Genomic DNA, 21,835 nt, shown 5'->3' on the forward strand with positions numbered 1-21,835 from the left:
AAACTACATGAGAGCAGTTCGAACGTAATTGTGCCTGCAAGTGGGGTCTCATCCTGAAGCTAGAAAGCAAACATGTTCATATAAAACTCCAGGAACTTGTGGGATGTCAGCATGTTTGGTCTCTTCCTGAGTTTTGATTTGAGGTTTATGGTTTAGTGAGTAGAATAAGTCAGTAATAAACTGCCAAATGCGCAGCCGTGCGTGTCACACATGCCTGCGTGTGTCTGTACGTGCGAGTGCATGCGTGCGTTCAGTAAGCAGTCCAGAGTCTGGCACCCCGACCCAGATGGCAGACTGATCCTGTATCGATTGGACCTCCCTCCAGCTCCAGAACACAAAACCACTTAGCCAGCTTCCAGCGTTTCCTCCGCTTCATTAGTGGTGAGAAGCGGCCGGGATGACGGACCGGACCGGAGGCCCGGCTCAGGCAGCTGAGAGCTGGCAGCTCTGGGTTTTTGGCAGCTGATTTTATGAATCCACGGATGCAGACTGGGGGGGGTCTTCTCACTGTCCTCCAGTGTGTAGCTGACATGGAGACTGCAAAGCAGACGGCAGAGCAGGCAGACGGCAGTGGACGCCTCACTGTAAAAGCGTAAATCAGAAGGACCACTTCAAATACACAGGAAACATGGACTGTAATGGGACCGCTGGTCCAAACCGTATGTGAAACCAGCCTTAAATCAGCCCTGTGATCCTGAGGGGCGCGCAGAAGCGGGTCGGCGTGAATCGAGCCGGATCCGGACCGGACGCACGCTGACGAGGCTGCTGAAGACCGGCTGCACTCTGGACCCAGGCCCTTTTGGAACGGGGCACGAGTTAAAAAAAAAGGCGCTGGAACAATGCTGGCAGAGCGCCGGGCCGACGTGTCACCGGATGGCGATAATGAAGAGATCTGTCACCTCTGTCACCAGCGCCGACGTGCTGTCAGCACCGGGGCACCACACATATGCTCAGAATTAGCCGGTCCTTCACACACAGACACGGCCTTAGACAAACACCAGGGAGTACAGTAACAGAGTAAAGCAGCATTTCATAAGGGTGCGGTGGAGGTGAGATATAAAACTGAAATAGTATCAGCACTGTGAACCCACTATGAAGGAAGGGGGGTGGACTGTGGGGGTGGAGGAATAAGAGCCGAAGCTGGAGTACCTCCCCCCCCCACGCACGCACACACAGATACGCACACACACACACAGAGCGTGGAAATTGCATGGACTGTGGCCGTTAACGGTCCATTCCAATTGGTCCCGAAAAACCGGTAACATGAATGACAGCCCTAGGGGCTCCTTCTGCATTGTCTGTTTCGGTCTGTGAGCCCCGCAGGGTGGGGGCAGGGTGTTGTTTGGGGGGGGATCATGCGCGGGGCCGCCTCACACTGCAGCCCCAAACAGTGCGCCCTTTCAAAAGAAGCCCTCGCAGCCTGCATGCAAAGAGGGGCTGCGGCCCCCGGATTGCCGCCGCCTGTGGGCGGTACCACACCCCCAGGCCGGTGCCGGCTGACACGCCGACCAAGGACGAGCTGAGCTGGATTCAGTGCAGTGACCCCCCCCGCTCCTGGTTCTCTTTCACTGGCATCCAAAAGAGAAAGCATCAATGGCCAGTCGCCGAGGACGATGATTTCATCCTGGGGGGCTTTATTCAGTGCTCACAGCGTATCTCCTAATTACAGAGCTGCGGAGGTCTCTGTGCGGGGCTGGGGTTGCGGGTTTAGGGTCTGCGAAGCCCACTTCTATGCCATGCAGACAGGGGGTGTGTAAACAAGCAGACAGGCTGGGGGGAGAGGGGGGTCAGCCTCTGCTGGTTACTTCATTTGGCAAAATGAAAGAGTCCCTTTTTTGCCAGGAGGCATTTGTGGCAAAGCTGTGGAGAGACATGAGTCAGTTGCTTTGGAAAACTGGCCGGGTTCTGGAGAAGGGTTCCGTGGCCCCGCCCTGCCAGCCAGGCGTTCGAGTCGGGGCTGGATGGCAGATCCTGGCCCTCATCCCGCCATATGGATCAGAACCATGGGAATGAGACCAGGAGGCACAAGGAGAATGATCATCCACATGCAAATAATCCTAATTTCATTCTAATTACCAAACCCTTCTTTTTCTCTCTCCCTGTCTGCAGATCATGTGCCCTAGATAGCAGGCCTGTGGCCCCTCCCCCACCCCCACCCCCCGCGCCCCCTTCCGTAGAGGATGCCCCCCCGGAAGAGGACGCGACCCACTCTGGGGTTCTTGTGCTGCTTCGGTAGCAGCGAGCCCCCCGAGATCAACCTGAAGGACAGCGTGCCTCTGCAGCTGCTGGAGTTCAGCGCCCCCATGCCCCCGGCGGAGGAACTGCATGCGCGCTTCTCCGAACTGGTGGTGAGTGGGCCGGTGGCGCCGTCGCAGCGCGTTTCCACTGCCAGATTCCCGTTATCAGCACTGACACCTCATAACTCATGTCATCGGCATCTATTCTAGGCCTGTCTGCTGCCCCCTGCACCAAAAGATCGTGAGAAGTCCAACGTAGAGTCTATGGCCAGCTAATTAGTGCCTGATTTATGACTAATTATTCCTAGGGAAAAAAAGCAATCAGAAAAGCTGTTTCTTCCTGACGATTTTTGCCGTAGGAGAAAAATAAGCAGACATAAGAGAATCCATTCTTGGAGCAAGAACAGAATGGATGCATGCATTTCTGGAATGTTCTTCCTTTTAATGGGAAGCAGTCCACAGTAAATAGGCTCTGAGCGTGCTTCGTTAGCCTTGTCCCAGATGGTAATGAACCAGCATCCTAACGATCCAAGAACTTTCCTGGGAGCCACAGTGCCCCCTGTTGACCCTCAAATCTGGTTTTGGCCTGTGCCCAGTTATGATGTGGCATGCAGTGGCTGGGAGGACTGGAAGACTCATCAACACACCATCAATGTTTTGAGGGTCAGATTATAGCAACAGCCAAGATTGGACCACTGTCCAGAAGCACATGGTATGACAACTGGTCAGACTGCAACTGTTTTTATTGCCCTGATGAAGGTTCTCCAAAATGGAAGTGTTCCAAGAGATCACATGACATTTATGCCAGGTGAAATGTACAGTATTCAATGGGGAATGACCTGACATGACCCTGGCTTGATCTTACTAATATTCTGCAAGTCAGTTAGACCACAGATCTCATCATGTCATAACCTCAACCGCTTAAGTTCCAATTAAAGGAGAACTTTGATTTGGGTCTTTTTTCATTTGGAGAGCAGCGTTTGTGTTTGGGTGCTTTAGTGGAAAAAGATCATGCGAGAAACGGAATAGGGGCTAAAACAGAACTTGCCCCGCATATGGGAACGCTTAGCCAAATCACAGCAGCCTCATGATCGAGGAAACAAATGACTCGCAGCTTATTTATGGTAAATATCTTGGCTTAAGTGGAGTCTGACAGAAATATTAAGACAGGCAGGCCACATCCAAAACAATGAAATGGCTTCAATGCAAGGCTCTCTAAGCTGGACACGGAAATTAGCCAATGCGCTTAGATTTGTGTTTGGCGCAGTGTGTCCTAGGGAGGGCCGTCTGATGGCGAGTGCGAGTGTATTACTGAGCGAAGGCCGTTCTGTTTTTTTCCGTGTTAACAGTAAGACAGATTATTACAGATGTGGTTCGTCTTTATTGCAATATAACCTCTGCAAGGCCTTGATAACGAATGATGGATCCAGGACACGCCATGCAATAAAACTGCCTTTTCTCAACTTCTGGAAGTCGTTACTCTCAACTCCGCCACCAGAGCGCCGTGATAGGCTGCCCCGTCACCCGTCACTGAGGGTGGTGCTTAAGTTAAGGTTGCCGACACCATTAATTTCCTTTTTACTCATTACGACTTTGCTTTAGCAGAATGGTCTGCAGCGGCAGCCATATGAACACGACGTGACGTCACTAAAAGTCGCGTATCCTCGTGACTGAATTCTGCGATGTCACGAGGCTAACAGATGTGACCCGTTTAAAGCCTGCAAGTCGTGGAAACCACAGGGCCCTCGATGGTGGACGCAACCCCCACAGAAGTCAAAACAATGCATGGAAGATCCCTCCCACATACGATTACGAGGACGCCAGTCCCACGTGTAAACATCATCCACCCACATCGGTAATTACTGTTTGTTTGTGGAAGACGTCGTTGCTCAGGCTACATGCTTCTCAGCATCCTTTTAGTGTCGGTCAAATGAACAGGGAACAAAAAAGATGAGGAAAGAGACTGACTTTGAGGCTAAGCGTTGCCAGTAGACCCAAAATTGGTTCACCTTGTCCCATGACCTCCACCTCCGAGTAAATTCAGGCACCAGTGGTCAGGAATCTGGCAGGGATTCAGGGATACACACGTTACTATGACGACCATCCCGGGGATGGAGGTGGAAATCCTTCATGGGTGTCTGTATTCCCTGCGGTAGCAGCTGTACCAATGATGGCAGGAGTGACTCCAACCTCCGCAGCCCACGTGCAGGAGATTCCTTGGTGCGGTTGGCTGGAACAAGAACGATTCCTGGTTAACCTGGAAACGATTAAGCGTCCTGACCAATTTCCTCATGAGTAAGAGAGCCCATGTTACAGGCCTTAATGGGCATAATTAATCAGGATTGCCACAATGGGTTTCAGATATGGAATGTGGGGTCATCGCTACAGCTTGGATGCTTCTTGCACAAACGTGCAATCAGTTATGAAAGCTGTGGCAAATTCTGTCTGCTTGTAACACATTTCAAAAGGCATTTTTTCTTATTGATTAGTTTTTTTGTTTAATTTTATGTATGGTCGATGTGGTGGCATCTGGGCCATGCAGTGGTAGAAATATAGTTTTGTTTATCCGACGGTCCCTCTTTCCAGAGCAGTGACGCTTTATAACCAGACGTAATGAGTCGCACATTTGTGTACTTGGAAACCGGTGGAGAATATGCAGTGGGAAGGGATACGGGGGTCGCATGAGGACACATAGGTGACAGTGAGAGGGGGTAGGGAGGTTCTACTTGGAGTCCTGCATTGGTGCCTCTCTGCAGGTTCCAGTGCGGTCCCCAGTGTGCCAAACCTGACCCACAATCCGCCACGGGGTACGAAGGTCTCAGGAGGGCGGGGGGCCATGGGGAGATGGATCAGAGCAGAGTGGTTGGAGCAGAAGAATAAAGGAAAATGGTGTTATTTACCAGCCTAACAAAGGCCTTTGGTCAGACTGCAGAACCACCATGCATGGCAATTAGGTTAAAGTGAAGCTGACACTGAATGGGAGAATACTGGGGTGTAAGAATGCAGAAGCAGACGTGGGGATTGCGCAGACATGGGGATTGCGCAGACATGGGGATTGCGCAGACATGAGGATCGCGCAGACACCTGAGTCCGTGCTGGTGCATCTCTGCTAGACAGTGGCCGTACCAGCCAAGAGTAACGTCATCTTAGGAAGGACCGCCGTGGTGTCTGCTAGCACCTCGGATCATCTGCTTTAGTGAGGGTCTTGTGCTCCTGTGTGAGAGGACCACCCTGCTGGCTGAGCTACCGGCATAGTGTGTCGACAACCCAATGGCCACCCTTAGGGTGGGGGGTGAATTTAAAACTCAACAGGCTGTTTCTCCGCAGCAAACGGATCAGGCCTCAGTGGGCACGACAACATTGGAGGGGATGTCGGTGCAACCACTGGGTCCCACAGCTGACTGAGAAGACCACACATATCTGGCTTGTCTCTTCATACAGATTCAGACAGGCTGAATCCTGCAGTCTGCACCAAACCGCAGAGGCTAGGTCCCAGTCTGAGGCATTATGTCTCTTGGGGTCGGCATGGCCTGCTGAAGAAATGACAGCCCGCAATATTTGCTCTTACCACCAAGATGGCGCTAGAGCTGGCCAAGACCCGAGGCAGAACATATTCCCATTCAGCTGAATTTTTTAATGCCGAAGCGATTCAGGTTGTGCAGCTATCCACAACAGCCTTCTGGCTGCCTTTCAGGTTCCTTAGCCTCTATGTTAACTGCTCCCGTAATTAAATAAACTCTTTTTATTTCATTTATTTTTATAACGTGCTCTCCCTGCCCCACAGCGGGACGTTAGAACAGTTCAGAGTGAACCGACTGAAAACTAAACTTGTATTGTAAGGTTCCACAAGTGCTCTTTCCTGCCCCAGTATGACTGGAGTCAAGGAAAGTCTTCCGGTCTTGCGGTCCGGAGCCTGGGTGGGTCTCGTGTTTCCCCAAGCTGGGCGGTTCTCTCGGAAGGCTTCCCATAAAATATGCCAGCTGCACGGGCGTGCTTCGCCGTGTCGGCACGGAAACGCTTTATGTAACACCAGAGAGTCATCATTTTCCACCGGCCTGCCCGGGGGGGCTTGTGTGGCCAGGGGAAGGGGGGTGCGTTTTTCCTCCTCGTCCTCAACCAGCACCTGGATACCCGCTGACTCCCCACCCCTCCCTGCCTGCTGAATCTCCTGATCCAACCCCGATGCCCGCCAAGACTCCGCCAAGGCCAAACTCGGACCCCCCTCCCACGCGTGACACATCCCGAGAGCCGCCCTGCTCTGGGACATTCGGCTCTGTGCCGCGGTGGAGCCACACCCCACTGCCCAAACAGCGTAACTGGAAAATAACCAGCGCGTTAACGATCACCGTGTCCTGACATGCCCCCCGGAGCGTGTGCCTTCTTATGTCCCACGGCCATGGTCCCAGCCGACCCAGAAAGCGTGCACTTTCACAGCTGCTTATGTGCCGAGATACTTCGCTGGAATCCGTTCAAGTTTGAGGTTATGTTAAGGTTATGCCCCGTTTTCAACAGAATAGGTCCATTGTCCTCTCCTGTGGTTTGGACCTGAGACCTTCAGGACCGTCTCCCTTGACTGCTTTGCTCGCTCCCCTAGAACTTGGTCCTCTTGAGGCAACACAGATGTACCTGTGGCTCCACCGAAGGTCTCTGTGATACCTGTGCTGCCCCCCCCCCCCCCCTCAGTCCCAGATCTCCATATATGGCCACTACAAGTTTCCTGCTGCCCCCCCCCAGGACTTCATATGACTTCCTTCCATTTCTGCTAGTTTGTGCTTCCTGCAGGTCCACACCCCCGTTTCCCTCCTCCCTTCCTGAACGAGTGGGGGGGCCAGAACAACCCAAGCCAGACCCCCAAGCTACTCACTCACACACACACACACACACACACACACCTGGCAGTGGGTCACTCATTCACACACACACACACACCTGGCAGTGGGTCACTCACTCACACACACACACCTGGCAGTGGGTCACTCACTCACACACACACACACACCTGGCAGTGGGTCACTCACACACACACACACACACACCTGGCAGTGGGTCACTCACACACACACACACACACACACACACCTGGCAGTGGGTCACTCATTCACACAGGTCGCAGCCGCGGAGCCGCCATCCTCGCATCCTTCCATGAGCTGGGCTCCCTCAGACAAGCCCTGTCCTTCCCTTTTACACCCTCTCATGCCTTCATGTTATGTAAAGTTATACTTCTAAAGCTCCCACAATCGCCATTTGCTGCATTGTTTCCCCTCCAATCGTATCAGATCTCCTGGCTTAGACGGTATCTGAAACATTCCCCATTCCTTCGTCGAACATTTTCCTGCCTCCCATGCAGTTGACCACGGCTCCGCCAATTTCATCCAATCAATTTTAGGCTAATGCTAACAGACACTTGTACAGTTCAGAACCACACATGCAAGCTGTATATATTAACAGGACCTATATCTGATCATTGTCTCATCTGAACTGTATATTCATCTACTGTATGTATGAGAGTCATTGACAAGGAGAGACAAAATCCCTCTGTGTGGATAATGAACCTGATTCTGCACTGTCAGTCCATCTGGAGTCCATTTGTGATCATCTTCCTCCTAAGCAGGTAGTTCACCAGCCTGTCTTCCTATAGAAGTCATCTGGGGGGCACCTTAGCCAGAGACCTCTGCAGACCCACCTTAGCTCTTACAGCCCTGTCTGCAAACATCTGACTTGTACTTGACCTGAATCCTTGCAGTGATCGTCCGGCAGCGTGCTGTGTCCGCCCTTACATAGATTAAAAACTCACTAACAGGTGATGCCGTGTTCGGTGTTGCATTTCAGAGTGATGTGTGATGATTTACCCATCGGGATGGTGGGGTATTTGCTGCCCCAGCACACACTGTGACAGCAGCCTTTGCTTAGCTTAAAGACCTCCCCAGCTCGCCTGTCTGTTCCTATCGCAGAAACATGGAGGCCAAATTAACGTCAGACCTTCCACTGTACATGTATTTTTCCTCTCTGTGAAGCAGGTGTATCAATATTGATTTTAGTTTATGTGAATTCCACAGAGTGGCCACAGCGCTTGTGGTCGCTTAGCGTGGGCAGGCGGGATGCTCTGTAAGCCGCGAGGTCACACGCCCGTCAGCTGATTAAGGAAGGGGGCCCAAGCCCCGCCCCCCGAGGCGGATCCCTACGGGACGTCGCTGCTCAACCCCCCTCCGCATTCTGGTCCGGACCTCGGCGTTCGGAACACATGCCCTGTGTCTTTGTCACTGGCCCGGAACGGAATCATAGCCGTGACCCAAAATCTGATGTCTAATCCACTCTGGAGATTATGATCGGAACACTGTTTTTATTATTTCTTGGTTCTGGGCAGGGAAAGGCATGGGGCGTTTACCGAATACTGAACCGAGAGAACGTTTCGGTGCTAGACATCACACTAAGAGGCAGTCAAGCCTCCAGATCTCTGCATTCCGCTGCAGAGGCTCTCGCTATGGGGAATGCAGCTCAGCGGAAGCGGAGAGGCTGTCGTTCACTGGCGTGCCAGTCAGACAGACCTGGGCTTAGCTACAAGCTTCAAATGAAACACAGAACTCCAGGTCCCCTTCTCCACCTGGCTCTGGTTCAGCCCAGCAGCAGATGTTGAGATTCACATTACTGCTCTTGGTGGGGGGGGGTGGGGGGGTTTGGGCGTCTGTCTACAGAGAGCCAGTAGATTCCCGCTCCCTCAAATCCCCCAATAGCCTGCAGCTACCATGGAGTGTCTGCCACATGTACAGATCAGGTGACAGTGACGTGTCACTTGTAGCGGGAGGCATGTGTCTCTATTCCCCAGCCACCACGGGAGCTTCTGGTCCAGTTTAGCTAAGCTTCAAGTGTTTAATGGAAGTGTAAAGTCAGGGGATAATGCCTTTGCAGTTTCTGCGAGTCAGGCCCATCTGGCCCAAGAGTGGGGGGGCTTCTCTCAAGTTTTCCAGTGACCCCGATAGTCTGAAAAGCTCGGTCGCCATGGCAATAAGTCAGACGGCCTGTTTGGCCTTTGGCGATTCTGAATGTGTTCATGGCCTAGTGTGTGGAGTGAGTTTCGTCCTACCTCTGCCCGTCTCACTTCATCCTTCCACAAAATGTTGTGTCTTTTGGACCTACTGTGTGCTGTAGGAAAAAAATTCACTGGACAAAGTGACTGACCCTGTGTCCGGCTGCATTTCAGGATGAATTAGACCTGACAGACCGGAACCGGGAGGCTATGTTTGCTCTGCCGGCCGAGAAGAAATGGCAGATCTACTGCAGCAAGAAGAAGGTACGTACCCTGCACCTCGCCCCCTCGCGTAAGCTCCCAGGGCGCCTTACGTCACATGCTATCTACAGCCAATCCACATCCTGTATGTTCTCGACATTAGCAACAGTCGCTACAAGTTTCCTTAGCGACGACCTCGCTCGGTAGTGCACCTCGCCCATTGGCACGTTCTCCGTGCATGCTCAGTATAAACAGCGGAATAAAACCTTGGCCAATGGCTTCGGAAGTGGTGTTTGCATTAGAGGGTCTCGCTGGAGTTCCTTAGATATAGCGGGAAACAATGAGAGCTTGTTTGGACTGAGGTGACGGATGTATACATTACACCGGCCTCAGTGTCCAGGCTCCACGATCCACACTGAGGAGACAGGGAACCTGAATGGGTGATGAATTTGCTTTTAGAACATTGTTTATGAACTCTGGGGCTCCCTGTGTGTGTCTCTGTATGTGTCTCTCTGGTCTTTGCTTGTCCGGTCCCCCATGCATTGATTACCAGGAATGACTTTGTCAGTGTTTGGCAGATCCACCTTGGACGTTCTACTGTACACCATCATGACACTAGATCCTATCCCACATCAGAGATGAGCAGCCCACCCATGGTCATACTTGAGGGATGGCCTTGCTACTCAGTTATCGATCAAAGGGAGCTTGGCAGTTATGACCGTCGAGTCTGACACTGAACCCATCCCCCAGTGAGCCCTTACAGCCAGGCAGAGTATGGCTTCACTAAATGTCTGTGACTTTCTATAGCGCCCAGTCCATGCCTGTCCTATCATTTCTGCACAGTATGGATGTGGCATAGTTTCAGAAACAAGAACCTCTAAACGAAAAGCTAGAAAAAAAAAAAAGAACCATTCTGCTCCTGTCTTTTTGGATTCCTCCGCCAAACCGTCATGCTCGCAGAATAATAGGGAACAGATTTCAAACAGTCTGGATAGGCAGCCAACATTCCGGCTAAAGCCACTCCACCGTGGCTGAGGAATCCCGTCGCCGAATTTACGGCGTGTCCGAGAACGCTGCAGCCACCCTCATCTGAGGGGTGCGGGCCGTCTCGCACAAAGCGTAAACCCCCGAGCTTCTCAAATGCCAGCAAGTTCATTTGCCCCTCTCATAAATAAACAGCCCAGCTCAGCGGGGGGTGGGGGGGAGGGGCAATGGGGATCCACATATCACCCTGCAGGTGTGACGTGAAACTTCACAAAACCAGTGATTAGAGGATGAAAATAAATGTCACTTTACCTCCAGGAATTGTGGGACTAACGGTGCCAGAAAGTGAGCCTAGAGTCACTAAACCTTGTGGGACTCTCATATTTACAGGCCATCTAGCGCAGACACCTTACAGGGCTCCTAATCTATAAGCAGGGGCCCTATAACAACAGCCCATAGTCTCAGTTACTCTATGCAGCAATTACTTTTGTCCAAAGTGATGTACATTACAAGCACAACCAGTGTGTTAACTGGGCATAAGTCAGCCAGGCTGAGCTGCCAGTGAAACGGCGTCGGAGCAGGAGCTACAGAACGTCTTACAAACAAGGCAATAACCTAATATGGCCGCTATTCTTACTAACTTAGCATTAGCCTCAGAGGCTGGCCCTTCTGAAGACGAGGTCCCGGCTCCTTTCGGCTGCTCCGAAGTGGGGGCCGCGTGCTTGGCCCGGTCCCCGTGCGGCCGTGGGAAGAATCGGGTAAAGCCGCCCGGCCAAGCCTTCGACAGCTCCGGCGCGGAATAAGATTCCTCGCCTTGGCGGTCACAGCTCCCCCCCCCCCCCCTCCCGGGGTAATTTCAGTCGCGGCCGCAGGTTGCAAGTCCTACAGGAGTTGAAGAGACATGGGAGGCAGAGGCTGCCAGAAAGAAAGAACCTTCTGGAAGGTTTGCCCTGTGTCCTTACTGCCTGAGGTCTCATCTTGCTAAGGCAGTGACTTCAGACAAAAATCTCTGCCTTTTTTGTGTTATTCTAGTTTTCAGTTTTAGTTTTTGTTGCGGCTCCCAGAACTCGACTCGGCACACAGGGTGACCTTAATGTCTGTGAACAGAAGATATATAGTCCCTGCCAGCCTTACAGCACAGATATCAAGGCACAAAATACTCAATAGCACTGACCTAACCCTGAAGTGTACAGCCCTCTTTCAAATGCACCAGGCTAATTAAAACTGCAGAATTCCCTACTAAACAAGCCGGCAGTCATTTTGAACGGGTACAGTAAATGTTCCATGCTGTGCAACATTTTAAAAGTGCACCATCAATAAAGAAGGGATCACAGAATCGCCCCCAGATGATGCTTATTGACAAGCAGGGGGGGGGGGGTAAAGCCAAACACAGTACATATTAGTCTGTGGGATTTAATTCCGGCCTTATGGAAGTTAGTACATTTACATTTATAGCAGATTCTTGAATCCAAAGCATGTACAATTTTGAGAGAGAGTCCAAAGTCCCTGGTCTGATTGGGGGGGTTGGTTTGCTTAAAGGCTCAAAGATGGAATTGCTCTGTTGCCTCTGGGATTTGTGACCTTCTGATCGCAGATCAGTGCCCTGACACCCCGAGCCACACGACACTCCCGTCGTGTTAGTTTTGAATAAAAATAAGCACTGATTTTCACAGAGGAATGTTTCCCTCATGCTTGCACTCTCATGCCTGTCTCTGTTCTGTGTACATTTTCATGCTGATGTTGTCGTTCCGGATGACAGGCGGCTAGCTGCCATTCAGAGTGAGACGTGTTGCAGGTCAGTCGGTTTCGGGGAATCGCCTCCGGTTTTATGGAGGCCCTGAATGGCTGCCTGAGTGGAGCAGAGTGGCTGTGGGCATCAGAGCTGTAAACTGCAGTCATGATGCTGCAGCTCTCTGGATATCATCGTGCTGCCGTGCTCTTCATGCCGCCCCCCCGCTCAGCACAAGGGAAAACACATTACAGTGATAATCCCAATACTGTAAATATGCAAAGCACACACACACACACACAGGCAGACACACGCACACACACATACACACACACACAGGCACACATACACACAGGCAGAGGCACACAGGCAGACACACACACGCACACACACACAGGCACACATACACACACACACAGGCACACACACACACACACACACACACAGGCACACCCATGCACACACACACACACAAATAAAATTGACAAGTATTCCATAGAGGAAATTGACATTTTCCATCAAAAAATGTGTTTTCCAGCTCTCCAACAGGCCTGTAAACCCACAGAAACAATAACAGAAATTCAATAGTCCTCGATAATCTCTGTCCAAAATTGCCGTCACATACTTAGAGAAGCTTGGCCTGTGACTCTCTCTTCCTGGACACCAGAAATGAGTGGAAATGCACTTCAGGCGTGTTATTGAAGACCAGGCCGCTGCCTGGGGGGCTGTGCTATTAAAATGCCTCCACAATCGAATTGTCTGTACTCCTGCATTCGACCCAGATTTTAAGCAGGGCTTCTGTGCCGTGAGCCATACCCATCCTTGGCACAAGGGCGGTGGCTGTACAGAACGCATGCCAACATGGGTCACCGATACACAGTGTTTGGGACCTAACTGGACTTGCTGCTGTTGGCCCCAAGTGGGTGAACGACACCCGACACCTGTTAAAACTGCAGATGTGTTCAGCTTTTACCACGACTGCCAACAGAATGAACAGCAATAATAAAATAATAATAATGATGATGATGATGATGATGGTGTGGTGTGTGTTGGTGTTGGCATGGCAATGGACGATATAGGCACATTCATCAGTCCAGGGTCTGGCTGTCACCGTTTTTCCCGTCACTTGGGAACTTGCTTCTCTCTCCCAGCTAACATCATGTAACCGATCTGTAGGAGCGCATGAAGACTTCTAACTGTCAACTAATCTTAAGACCACATGTCAAAAATATGGGGATAAAGATGAGGGTCTATTCATCAGCAAGCCTGAAGTTTGCATTAACATGCTAACATGCTGCGGTCTCTCTCTCTCTTCCAGGAACAAGAGGACCCCAACAAGCTGGCTACCAGCTGGCCCGACTACTACATCGACCGCATTAACTCCATGGCTGCAGTGAGTAGCTCTTCCCCCCATGTGCTCATCCCCTCCGTCCCCCCCCCCCCCCCACCACTTCACACCACACACATTCCTGCCTCCCGCTAGACACTCACGCCCCTGGTCGACAACAAATGGCCTTTAATCTCTCAAAAGCCTCAGGGTGTCAGGCATCAGAAAAATGTCCAGCTGAGCGATACAGAAGTATGTAATCAGCCACTATAAAATGTCGGTCATGCCCTTCCTAGCACATCAAAAATATGCTTAAAAATGTTGCAGACTTACTCTGCTGATGGGAGATCAGGGCAGTGGGGAGCCGCGCACCAGGAGGTCATCTGCACAGGCGTCCAAAGAAGAGCACGGAAAGAGTTGAGGAGAAACAAGTATTAGACAACATGACAAGCTTCACCAGATCACCAGCCAGTGCCATGAAGCTCCAGTTCCACGTTGATGCCGTTTGATGTCATTTTCTGGCTAGATGGCAAAGGTCCACTTCTAGCAGAAAATGTCGTTAGTCGAGATTTGTGGAATATAAGTCAAGCATGTCCTGGAATGAGGAACGCAAAAGAGGAACAGGGCACTGTGTGTTTCTGCTATTCTATATTAACTAATTTATTTTCCTAGTTGACATTACTGATCCAGAGAAACCTGCACCGCCTGCTGTGTATGCAGCTGTTTTTGTTTATTAATGCGAGCTGGATAGTATAACGTACCTGGCGTGCCTAGAACTTGAACCTGGGACCCAGTGATCTTGTGACCAGTATGGTACCCGCTGTGTGACCCCCCATGGGCAATGTGAGCCCTGGCCTAATGCTGTAACCCTAACATTAAAATAATCTTCAATCTGAATCGCTCAGAGCCAGGAGTGCATAATATACAGTATATTACCTCGATAAACTTGAAGAATGAAGGTCTTTATGCTGAGATGAGGAGCTGGAAGGTTTAGCGAGTCCTGCAACTCAGAAGAACTCAAAGCTTCAAAGATTCTAGATCAGGAGTTCTCAGGAGTCCAGATGCAGACAGAACCGCAAGTTAAGGCGGACACAGCCGATAATACACCTTATGAATCAATGTGGTTAAGGTAAAATGGGTTAACATGGTACAAAAATGCAACGTAGAACCACCAAACTTCACTCACGCAACTCAACTCATCGCAGACTGACCAAAAAGTCTAAGAATACCTGTTTTATATACTGATCCAAGGTGAATGTAGACCAGACATTATTTATGATTATAATACGATTTTAACAAGGGGTCTAAGTAGCAGTACTGAAGTCTGGAGGGGCTGAATATTAAAATTGTCTGTCTATAGTTCAGCAGTAATCAGCAGAAGTTTCTAATATAGTTTTAAAAAGAACAGATATACTCACTAAGTTCTCCTTCCAAGTCTCCCTTCCCTGGAAGAGCACAACCTGAATTAGCAGTGGATCTGACGGATGGTCACGAGAGCCGAGGTTAAGGGCTCGAATGGTCATTAAGACCCGAGTATGGGCGCACACTTTGCATTTGTGCCACTCACACAGATTTCAAGCCATAAACTTGAACACCAGAGCCATTTCTCTTCACAACTTTCTTCATTTAGCAGGCTAACACACACACGCCAGCCTTTCAGTTAATTTAGATTTTTTTAAAAAGTGTTTTAAATCAAATAAATATACACATCTTGTGAATGGGTTTTATTGTACCCGTAAGGAAAACAGCAGAGATCCGTTTGAAGAGCTCAGCTCGGTGCAGTGCCCTTACTGGACAAACAGAAGCTGGTGGAACAAATGTTCAAAACAAACTTAACAGAGGCCATAATGTAGTGGGTGAGCTTTTAACGAGCAGATAAATCGATGTTGCATTCGTTGTAGTTAATATTTGAATAACTGTTCTGCTTAATGCAAAATACAATTTTACAGGAAAATCTACCATGAAGTGTCTCTGCTGAACAGATTTGACAGTTTGAGTGAAGGCAGCAACCACACTGGAAATACAGTCTCCGTCTTGTTCGATGGATATCAGTGACACACAGATGGGTATCAAAGATGTTGTGCCCTCTGTTTGCTGTGAAAGGCCCAACACCCATCTCATAAACTGACTATCACTAGGTCTGTGGTCTGACTGGACAAGGCGTGCTTAGATGTCAGGTTGACCAATGGCGTGCCACATACTGCAGGAGCTGGGATTTACTGTAAACGTGAACCATCCAAACATTTTACAGATGCAGACGCTGTTTGCCTTTGACGAGGAGGAGATGGAGATGAGGAACAAAGTTGTGGAGGACCTAAAGACGGCATTGCGCACACAGCCAATGAGGTATGGCATGTCACCTAAACAGCTTAACAAGCTATACTTCTGAGCCAATGAGGCATTGTTCTTTCAGGTGCTTGGCCAATGACATGCTTTCACTCAAGCTGAAGTCTAAACAATGGGGCATCAGTTCTCCTGTATCAAAATGGTCAACTGGTCTTCGATATTCAGCTTTGCCTCATATCAACAAGGCACATTTCTTCTGCTGCACATTTGGTGTCCAGGGATTGTTGCTTAATCATCCACAAATGTCACCAGCAGACCAAAAAAGCGTGCCAGTGTATTTATCTAGAGCATCTCTTTACAAACACACAATATCCAGACCACGCTCCCCCCAACTCATCAACAGCCTTTGCACCTTTTTCTCATTTTTTAGCAATGTGGCTGCTCTGCTAGGAAACTCGAGGCCCCAGACTTCAAACTCATGTGCCCAGGCAGGGATCCACTGCTGGGTGTCTGTTGATTGGTTGGTCATGGGTAGGAAGGCGTCCCAGGGCTGGGCATTGGTCCACATGCCTGGCGGGACCACGTGGAGCGGCAGGGTACGGCCGGAATGGCCTGGCCCCTCCTTTGTAGATGAGCCATCTCCCACGTGGCGGAGCCGAGGTTTGGGGGGATGATATTTTCAGATTGAGCCAGCTCTGGCATTCTCACAATTCCCCGATTAAAAGAGAAACACTTTCGCTTTTCTGTCGCGCCAGAATACAAGCACAAGTTCCCTAACTGCAAGAAGCAGGACGACAGCTGCGAGTCGAGAGCTCATCAGTCAGGAAACAATAACGGGGCTGTTCTTGGTGTATGTATCTGCACGCCTGTCTCGGGGCGAGAGATTCCCTCGGCCTGTGGACCCAGAACTGCACTGCCACGTCGGGCTTGGCTGGTGCGGCAGCAACAGCAGGATTTGATCATTTTGCCATGAGAGGAAGGGATTATGAAGAAGAGAGGCAACAGTCAGGCGTCAGGGGTTATGAAGAAGAGAGGCAACAGTCAGACGTCAGGGGTTATGAAGAAGAGAGGCAACAGTCAGATGTCAGGGTTATGAAGAAGAGAGGCAACAGTCAGACGTCAGAGGTTATGAAGAAGAGAGGCAACAGTCAGACGTCAGGGGTTATGAAGAAGAGAGGCAACAGTCAGACGTCAGGGTTATGAAGAAGAGAGGCAACAGTCAGACGTCAGGGTTATGAAGAAGAGAGCAACAATCAGACATCAGGGTTATAAAGAAGAGAGGCAACAGTCAGACGTCAGGGGTTATGAAGAAGAGAGGCAACAGTCAGACGTCAGGGTTATGAAGAAGAGAGCAACAATCAGACATCAGGGTTATAAAGAAGAGAGGCAGCAGTCAGACATCAGGGGTTATGAAGAAGAGAGGCAGCAGTCAGACATCAGGGGTTATGAAGAAGAGAGGCAGCAGTCAGACGTCAGGGGTTATGAAGAAGAGAGGCAACAGTCAGACGTCAGGGGTTATGAAGAAGAGAGGCAACAGTCAGACGTCAGGGGTTATGAAGAAGAGAGGCAACAGTCAGACGTCAGGGGTTATGAAGAAGAGAGGCAACAGTCAGACGTCAGGGGTTATGAAGAAGAGAGGCAACAGTCAGACGTCAGGGGTTATGAAGAAGAGAGGCAACAGTCAGGCGTCAGGGGTTATGAAGAAGAGAGGCAACAGTCAGGCGTCAGGGGTTATGAAGAAGAGAGGCAACAGTCAGACGTCAGGGGTTATGAAGAAGAGAGGCAACAGTCAGACGTCAGGGGTTATGAAGAAGAGAGGCAACAGTCAGACGTCAGGGGTTATGAAGAAGAGAGGCAACAGTCAGACGTCAGGGGTTATGAAGAAGAGAGGCAACAGTCAGACGTCAGGGGTTATGAAGAAGAGAGGCAACAGTCAGACGTCAGGGGTTATGAAGAAGAGAGGCAACAGTCAGGCGTCAGGGGTTATGAAGAAGAGAGGCAGCAGTCAGACGTCAGGGGTTATGAAGAAGAGAGGCAACAGTCAGACGTCAGGGGTTATGAAGAAGAGAGGCAACAGTCAGACGTCAGGGGTTATGAAGAAGAGAGGCAACAGTCAGACGTCAGGGGTTATGAAGAGGCAGTAGTTTTGTATCAGCCAGCTGCCCTCGCATTTTCATTAGTGAAGACAAAGATATGCTCAGAAAAATAATTTGATATTATCAGGCAGAAAACAACTGGAGAACAGTCACCTGGAACCTGACTATCCTCACCGATGTAGAATAGCTGAGTTTATTGGACATCTCAAAAGTAGAGTGTTATGGTCCATCAAGCCATACAGTTACTTTGTAGAGTAAGTCTCCATGAGCTGCTCACACACGCTGCTCTCAGACGGAAACCTGAACTTCTATAGACACATTCACAGACCATGAAAGGATGAATGATTGTTCATTTTAACTCAGAAAACCTCAGAGAAATTGTCTGACTCATGAAGTTCCAAGTCACTGATTCCAGTCTCACTGTAAGACATCCCATAGGCTTCAGCTCAGCATTAGAATATGGCCGTTTGTAAACCCTGACTCAATAAACAGTTTAGATTTGGGCTATTTGTAAATTGAGGCAGACAATGACCAGGCCTGTGCAAAGAACACAAATATCAGCATGTGTGGGATGTTTGAAGACCATATAAAATCTCACTGTCAGTAACTGGGAAATTAGTTGCAGTTTTTTCATTGCTGTCACCTTCCATGAAAACGTTTATGTTTCAGTAGACTGGTGTCCAGGCTTGAAATCAAATCACATGGCTTGTTTTTAGCCACTTCTAGAAAATACCTCAGAAGATTTATTTGACCCCATTAGCCACACAAAATTGCACTCACAAACAGAACCGAGATAATTGAGTTATATTACAGAGGACGGCATACACAGACTTCCAAGACTGCCCTTTCACCATGGATAGAACTCCCAAATATTTACAACTTTGCATACTCTCCCACGATGCGATTTAACATGCGACGACAGCGAAGATAAAAGCTTGCCCAGCCCCCATTGTTCAGATGTGTGGTAAACAGAGATTACCCGGCATTAGGCTAGGCTGACATTGGGGACTACTTCAATATGCAGCCCACATGCGTTTCCTGTGCCACACCGCGATCATGGAAGTCTATGTCTTCAATCCCTGCCATACGTTTATGTGGTAATCCTGAGCATCTGATGACCTTAACCCCACCCCTGTCATGGCATCTCATCTCCGGTGGCGTGTGTCCTTCTGAGTTTAATGGGGCTTGAGGTCCGTGTGTGTGTGTTTCTGTAAGCTAAGTGAACTACATGCATATATGGGCTGGAGAAGAAAGAAGAGTCTGGTCCTCATTAGATACCAGCCCCAGCTGCTCTACAAACATAGCTTTAAGATTATAGTGACAATTACAATGTATATCTGCCCACTCCCCTTACACCCACTGCTACAGCCCTGCCTGCACTCCCGAGATCATTATCTAAGCTTTGACAAGCCCTTTAATCGCACTGCGGTGATTCCTTCCTTCCTGTGATCTTAGTAACTGGCCCCTGATGAGGGCGGGTGGGACACTAGCACTAGGCGACGACGTAGAAGGGTCACACGGGAGTGCCCCCCCCAGGGAACGCAGACTAGTTCTGTCAACTGTTGACAGATGCATTTGTGTTTACCCAATATGAGCATGCAAATGAACCGCAAAGGAGTGACCGTACCAGGCAGGAGATGGCTAAGTAGCTTCGGAGGAAGTAGCGCTAAGCTAGCTTGCGTGACCTACCCTTGCACACCTTTATGGGATATTTCAGGGTTTGAAAACAGAATCTTAATCTTAAACTTAAATGTCACTGTTGCCATGGTTAGATGACCATTTATTGGTCTGCCCATCTATGGCAGATAGCTAATGCTGAGTGAACCGTATTATGCAACAGGCACACATACTACACATGTATCTGGGAAGCAGTCCAGTGGTTTAGGTCCAGAAAGCACTGCCACTCTGGTTAGCTGGGGCTGCATGATGGCTTTCAGGCTATGGAAGGGAAGGATCTCTCTACGGTCCCCGGTTAGTTTGAAGGAAAGCAAAGTTCAGACAGGGGCTAAGCAAGCAACACTCTGACACTCAGCTAGCTGTCGGCCTCGGTGCCCTTTGAAAGCTTCTTGCGAGCCGACAAGCTCGAGCATCAACGTTTATTTTCCGACCTTCTGAAATGGAGAGATACGCATAAACCGATAAAAATCCAGAGATTTTACGAGATATTTGGCAGGAACCTAATATCATACATTTGGAGATTTTGGATGTGGAAGTGTTTTCTCTTTGTTCTGTGTCAATACCCCCACGCTGGGGCAATCGGCACGGGCTGGGGGGGGTGAGGGGGTTAGCATCTGAGAGAAAGCAGGGGGAGAAAGAGAAACAGGAGAGGTAGCCACATCATGCTGCTCAAAGCAAGAGCTGGAGCGGTTTGTGTTGGAGGCGGTTTAAAGGGCTGGGGAGGGGGTAATAATCCAGCTGTGCTACTCCCCCCCCATCCCTGTTCCTGCTGCAGGGGTGTAATTACAGACCCCCACCCCATCTCAAGCACTTGTAGGATAAGTAGGAATAGGGAAACAAAGGGATTCCAATCAGGAGCAGGAGTGTGTGCAGAGCTGCACATCAACACACGTGGCTTTGTGTGGTTCAGGCCACACGACACGGAACGTTCTACGAGGCCACTAGTGCATCTGTTGTGCTGGTTCTGACTTACCCTCATAAAATCGTCACTTTACTCCATCAGAACTGTCCTCAAACTGGGATTCCTGGTCCCCGTCCAGTCAATCCAGCAGTGCCGGAGATGTGAGCCAGGGAGCAGGGGAGTAAGGGAATTGAGCCGGCAGATGTGGACGGCCACCAGTTGGCGCTGCGTTGATGAGCAGCTCCCCTGGCCAAAGTTCACTCAGGAGCTGGACCGTCTCCCACCGGACCAGATGTGTCCTGCTGGAGGCTGCCGCTGTATCGCTCTACAACAGAACAGGGGGAAAAAAGAAAACATGAAAACCTCTCCTATGCTTCTGATGGAAAATGAGTAGCGGCAGCAGCCGGGGGTTCGGGGAGCACCATGAACTCATGCTGAAGGTCAGGGGTTAGTGCCAGGTCACCAAGGCCTAAGACCTTGCAACTCCTCCCATTCCTGGACAATCAGTGGTGTCAAAAACGGCAAGAGGAAAAAGTCAGTAACAGGCAGTGTGCTTTGGTTTCTTTTCGGGGCCTGTTTCATTACTCCCCCTCTCACCCTTTGAAGACTGGTCCACGCTCCTCCTCCTCCCCCTCCTCCCCACACAGTCGCCGGTGTGTGTCAGACACCCAGCCCTGTTCTCCATCACTCTAATATAATCTCGTCACCCCTGATCATTGTCAGCACCAGCTAAGCTGCTGTTTCAAAGAGCTGAGGCCCCCCCGGCCCAGTTCAGCCCCCGGTATCCCGTAGGGACCAACCGGTCCCAAATTTCCAAGCCCTGGTTCATTTTGTTCTCCCATTGTCTCTGTTTTTACTGGGATGTTTCTCTGGGCAGCGCGAGTCCTTGGCCGCGTCCGAGAAACACTCAGCCCCTCCATTGTGTCCCAGCTCATATCGTATGCGGGTCTCCAGAGCGAGGGGCCACCTCGGGTTCAGACGGTATGTGGGGGTGCGTCCAAACGGCGCTGAGCTGGAAGAGGAAGGTGAAATAGAGGGGAGTAGACGCTCGAGTCGGTCAGAATCTGTTTAGATCAATTCCCATGGCTGTCTCCAAAAAAAGAACGAAAGGAGGGGGGAAGCGACTGGCCAGCGGTGCTTGTAACGGTTTGTTCTCAGTTCTGAGAACTTGTCAGCATTGAAAGCCCTTTATAGAGAATAGGAACATATGGCGCCAGTGGAGCTAGGCCCAGAATTTGAGCAAGTGTGTATGTTAGAGTAGCAAGAGTGTCAGATAACCAGATCATCCGACTCGGGCCTACTGTGGACTTTCCTCCAGTCAGATGCCGGCTGGCCAGCCGGGATAACTCGCCGTGCTCTCCCAGCTGTCCAGC

The 21,835-nt window shown here is 50.2% G+C and overlaps 1 protein-coding gene across 3 annotated transcripts in view; it reads left to right on the plus strand.

Annotated features, from left to right (window-relative positions):
* daam2 (dishevelled associated activator of morphogenesis 2) overlaps window positions 1-21,835 on the plus strand; it is a 75,929-nt gene that overhangs the window by 29,808 nt on the left and 24,286 nt on the right. For 2 of the 3 annotated variants that reach the window (XM_072699413.1, XM_023793512.2), the window contains exons 2-5: window positions 2,110-2,348; window positions 9,436-9,525; window positions 13,494-13,568; window positions 15,754-15,848. In XM_072699413.1, the coding sequence (XP_072555514.1) occupies window positions 2,181-2,348; window positions 9,436-9,525; window positions 13,494-13,568; window positions 15,754-15,848 (428 nt within the window). In that variant the 5' untranslated portion in view covers window positions 2,110-2,180. The remainder of the gene's footprint in view (window positions 1-2,109; window positions 2,349-9,435; window positions 9,526-13,493; window positions 13,569-15,753; window positions 15,849-21,835) is intronic. The other variant, XM_023793520.2, reaches the window with a different exon arrangement.

This window comes from Paramormyrops kingsleyae, chromosome 14 (assembly GCF_048594095.1).
Source record: "Paramormyrops kingsleyae isolate MSU_618 chromosome 14, PKINGS_0.4, whole genome shotgun sequence".
In the NCBI taxonomy this organism is placed as follows: domain Eukaryota; kingdom Metazoa; phylum Chordata; class Actinopteri; order Osteoglossiformes; family Mormyridae; genus Paramormyrops; species Paramormyrops kingsleyae.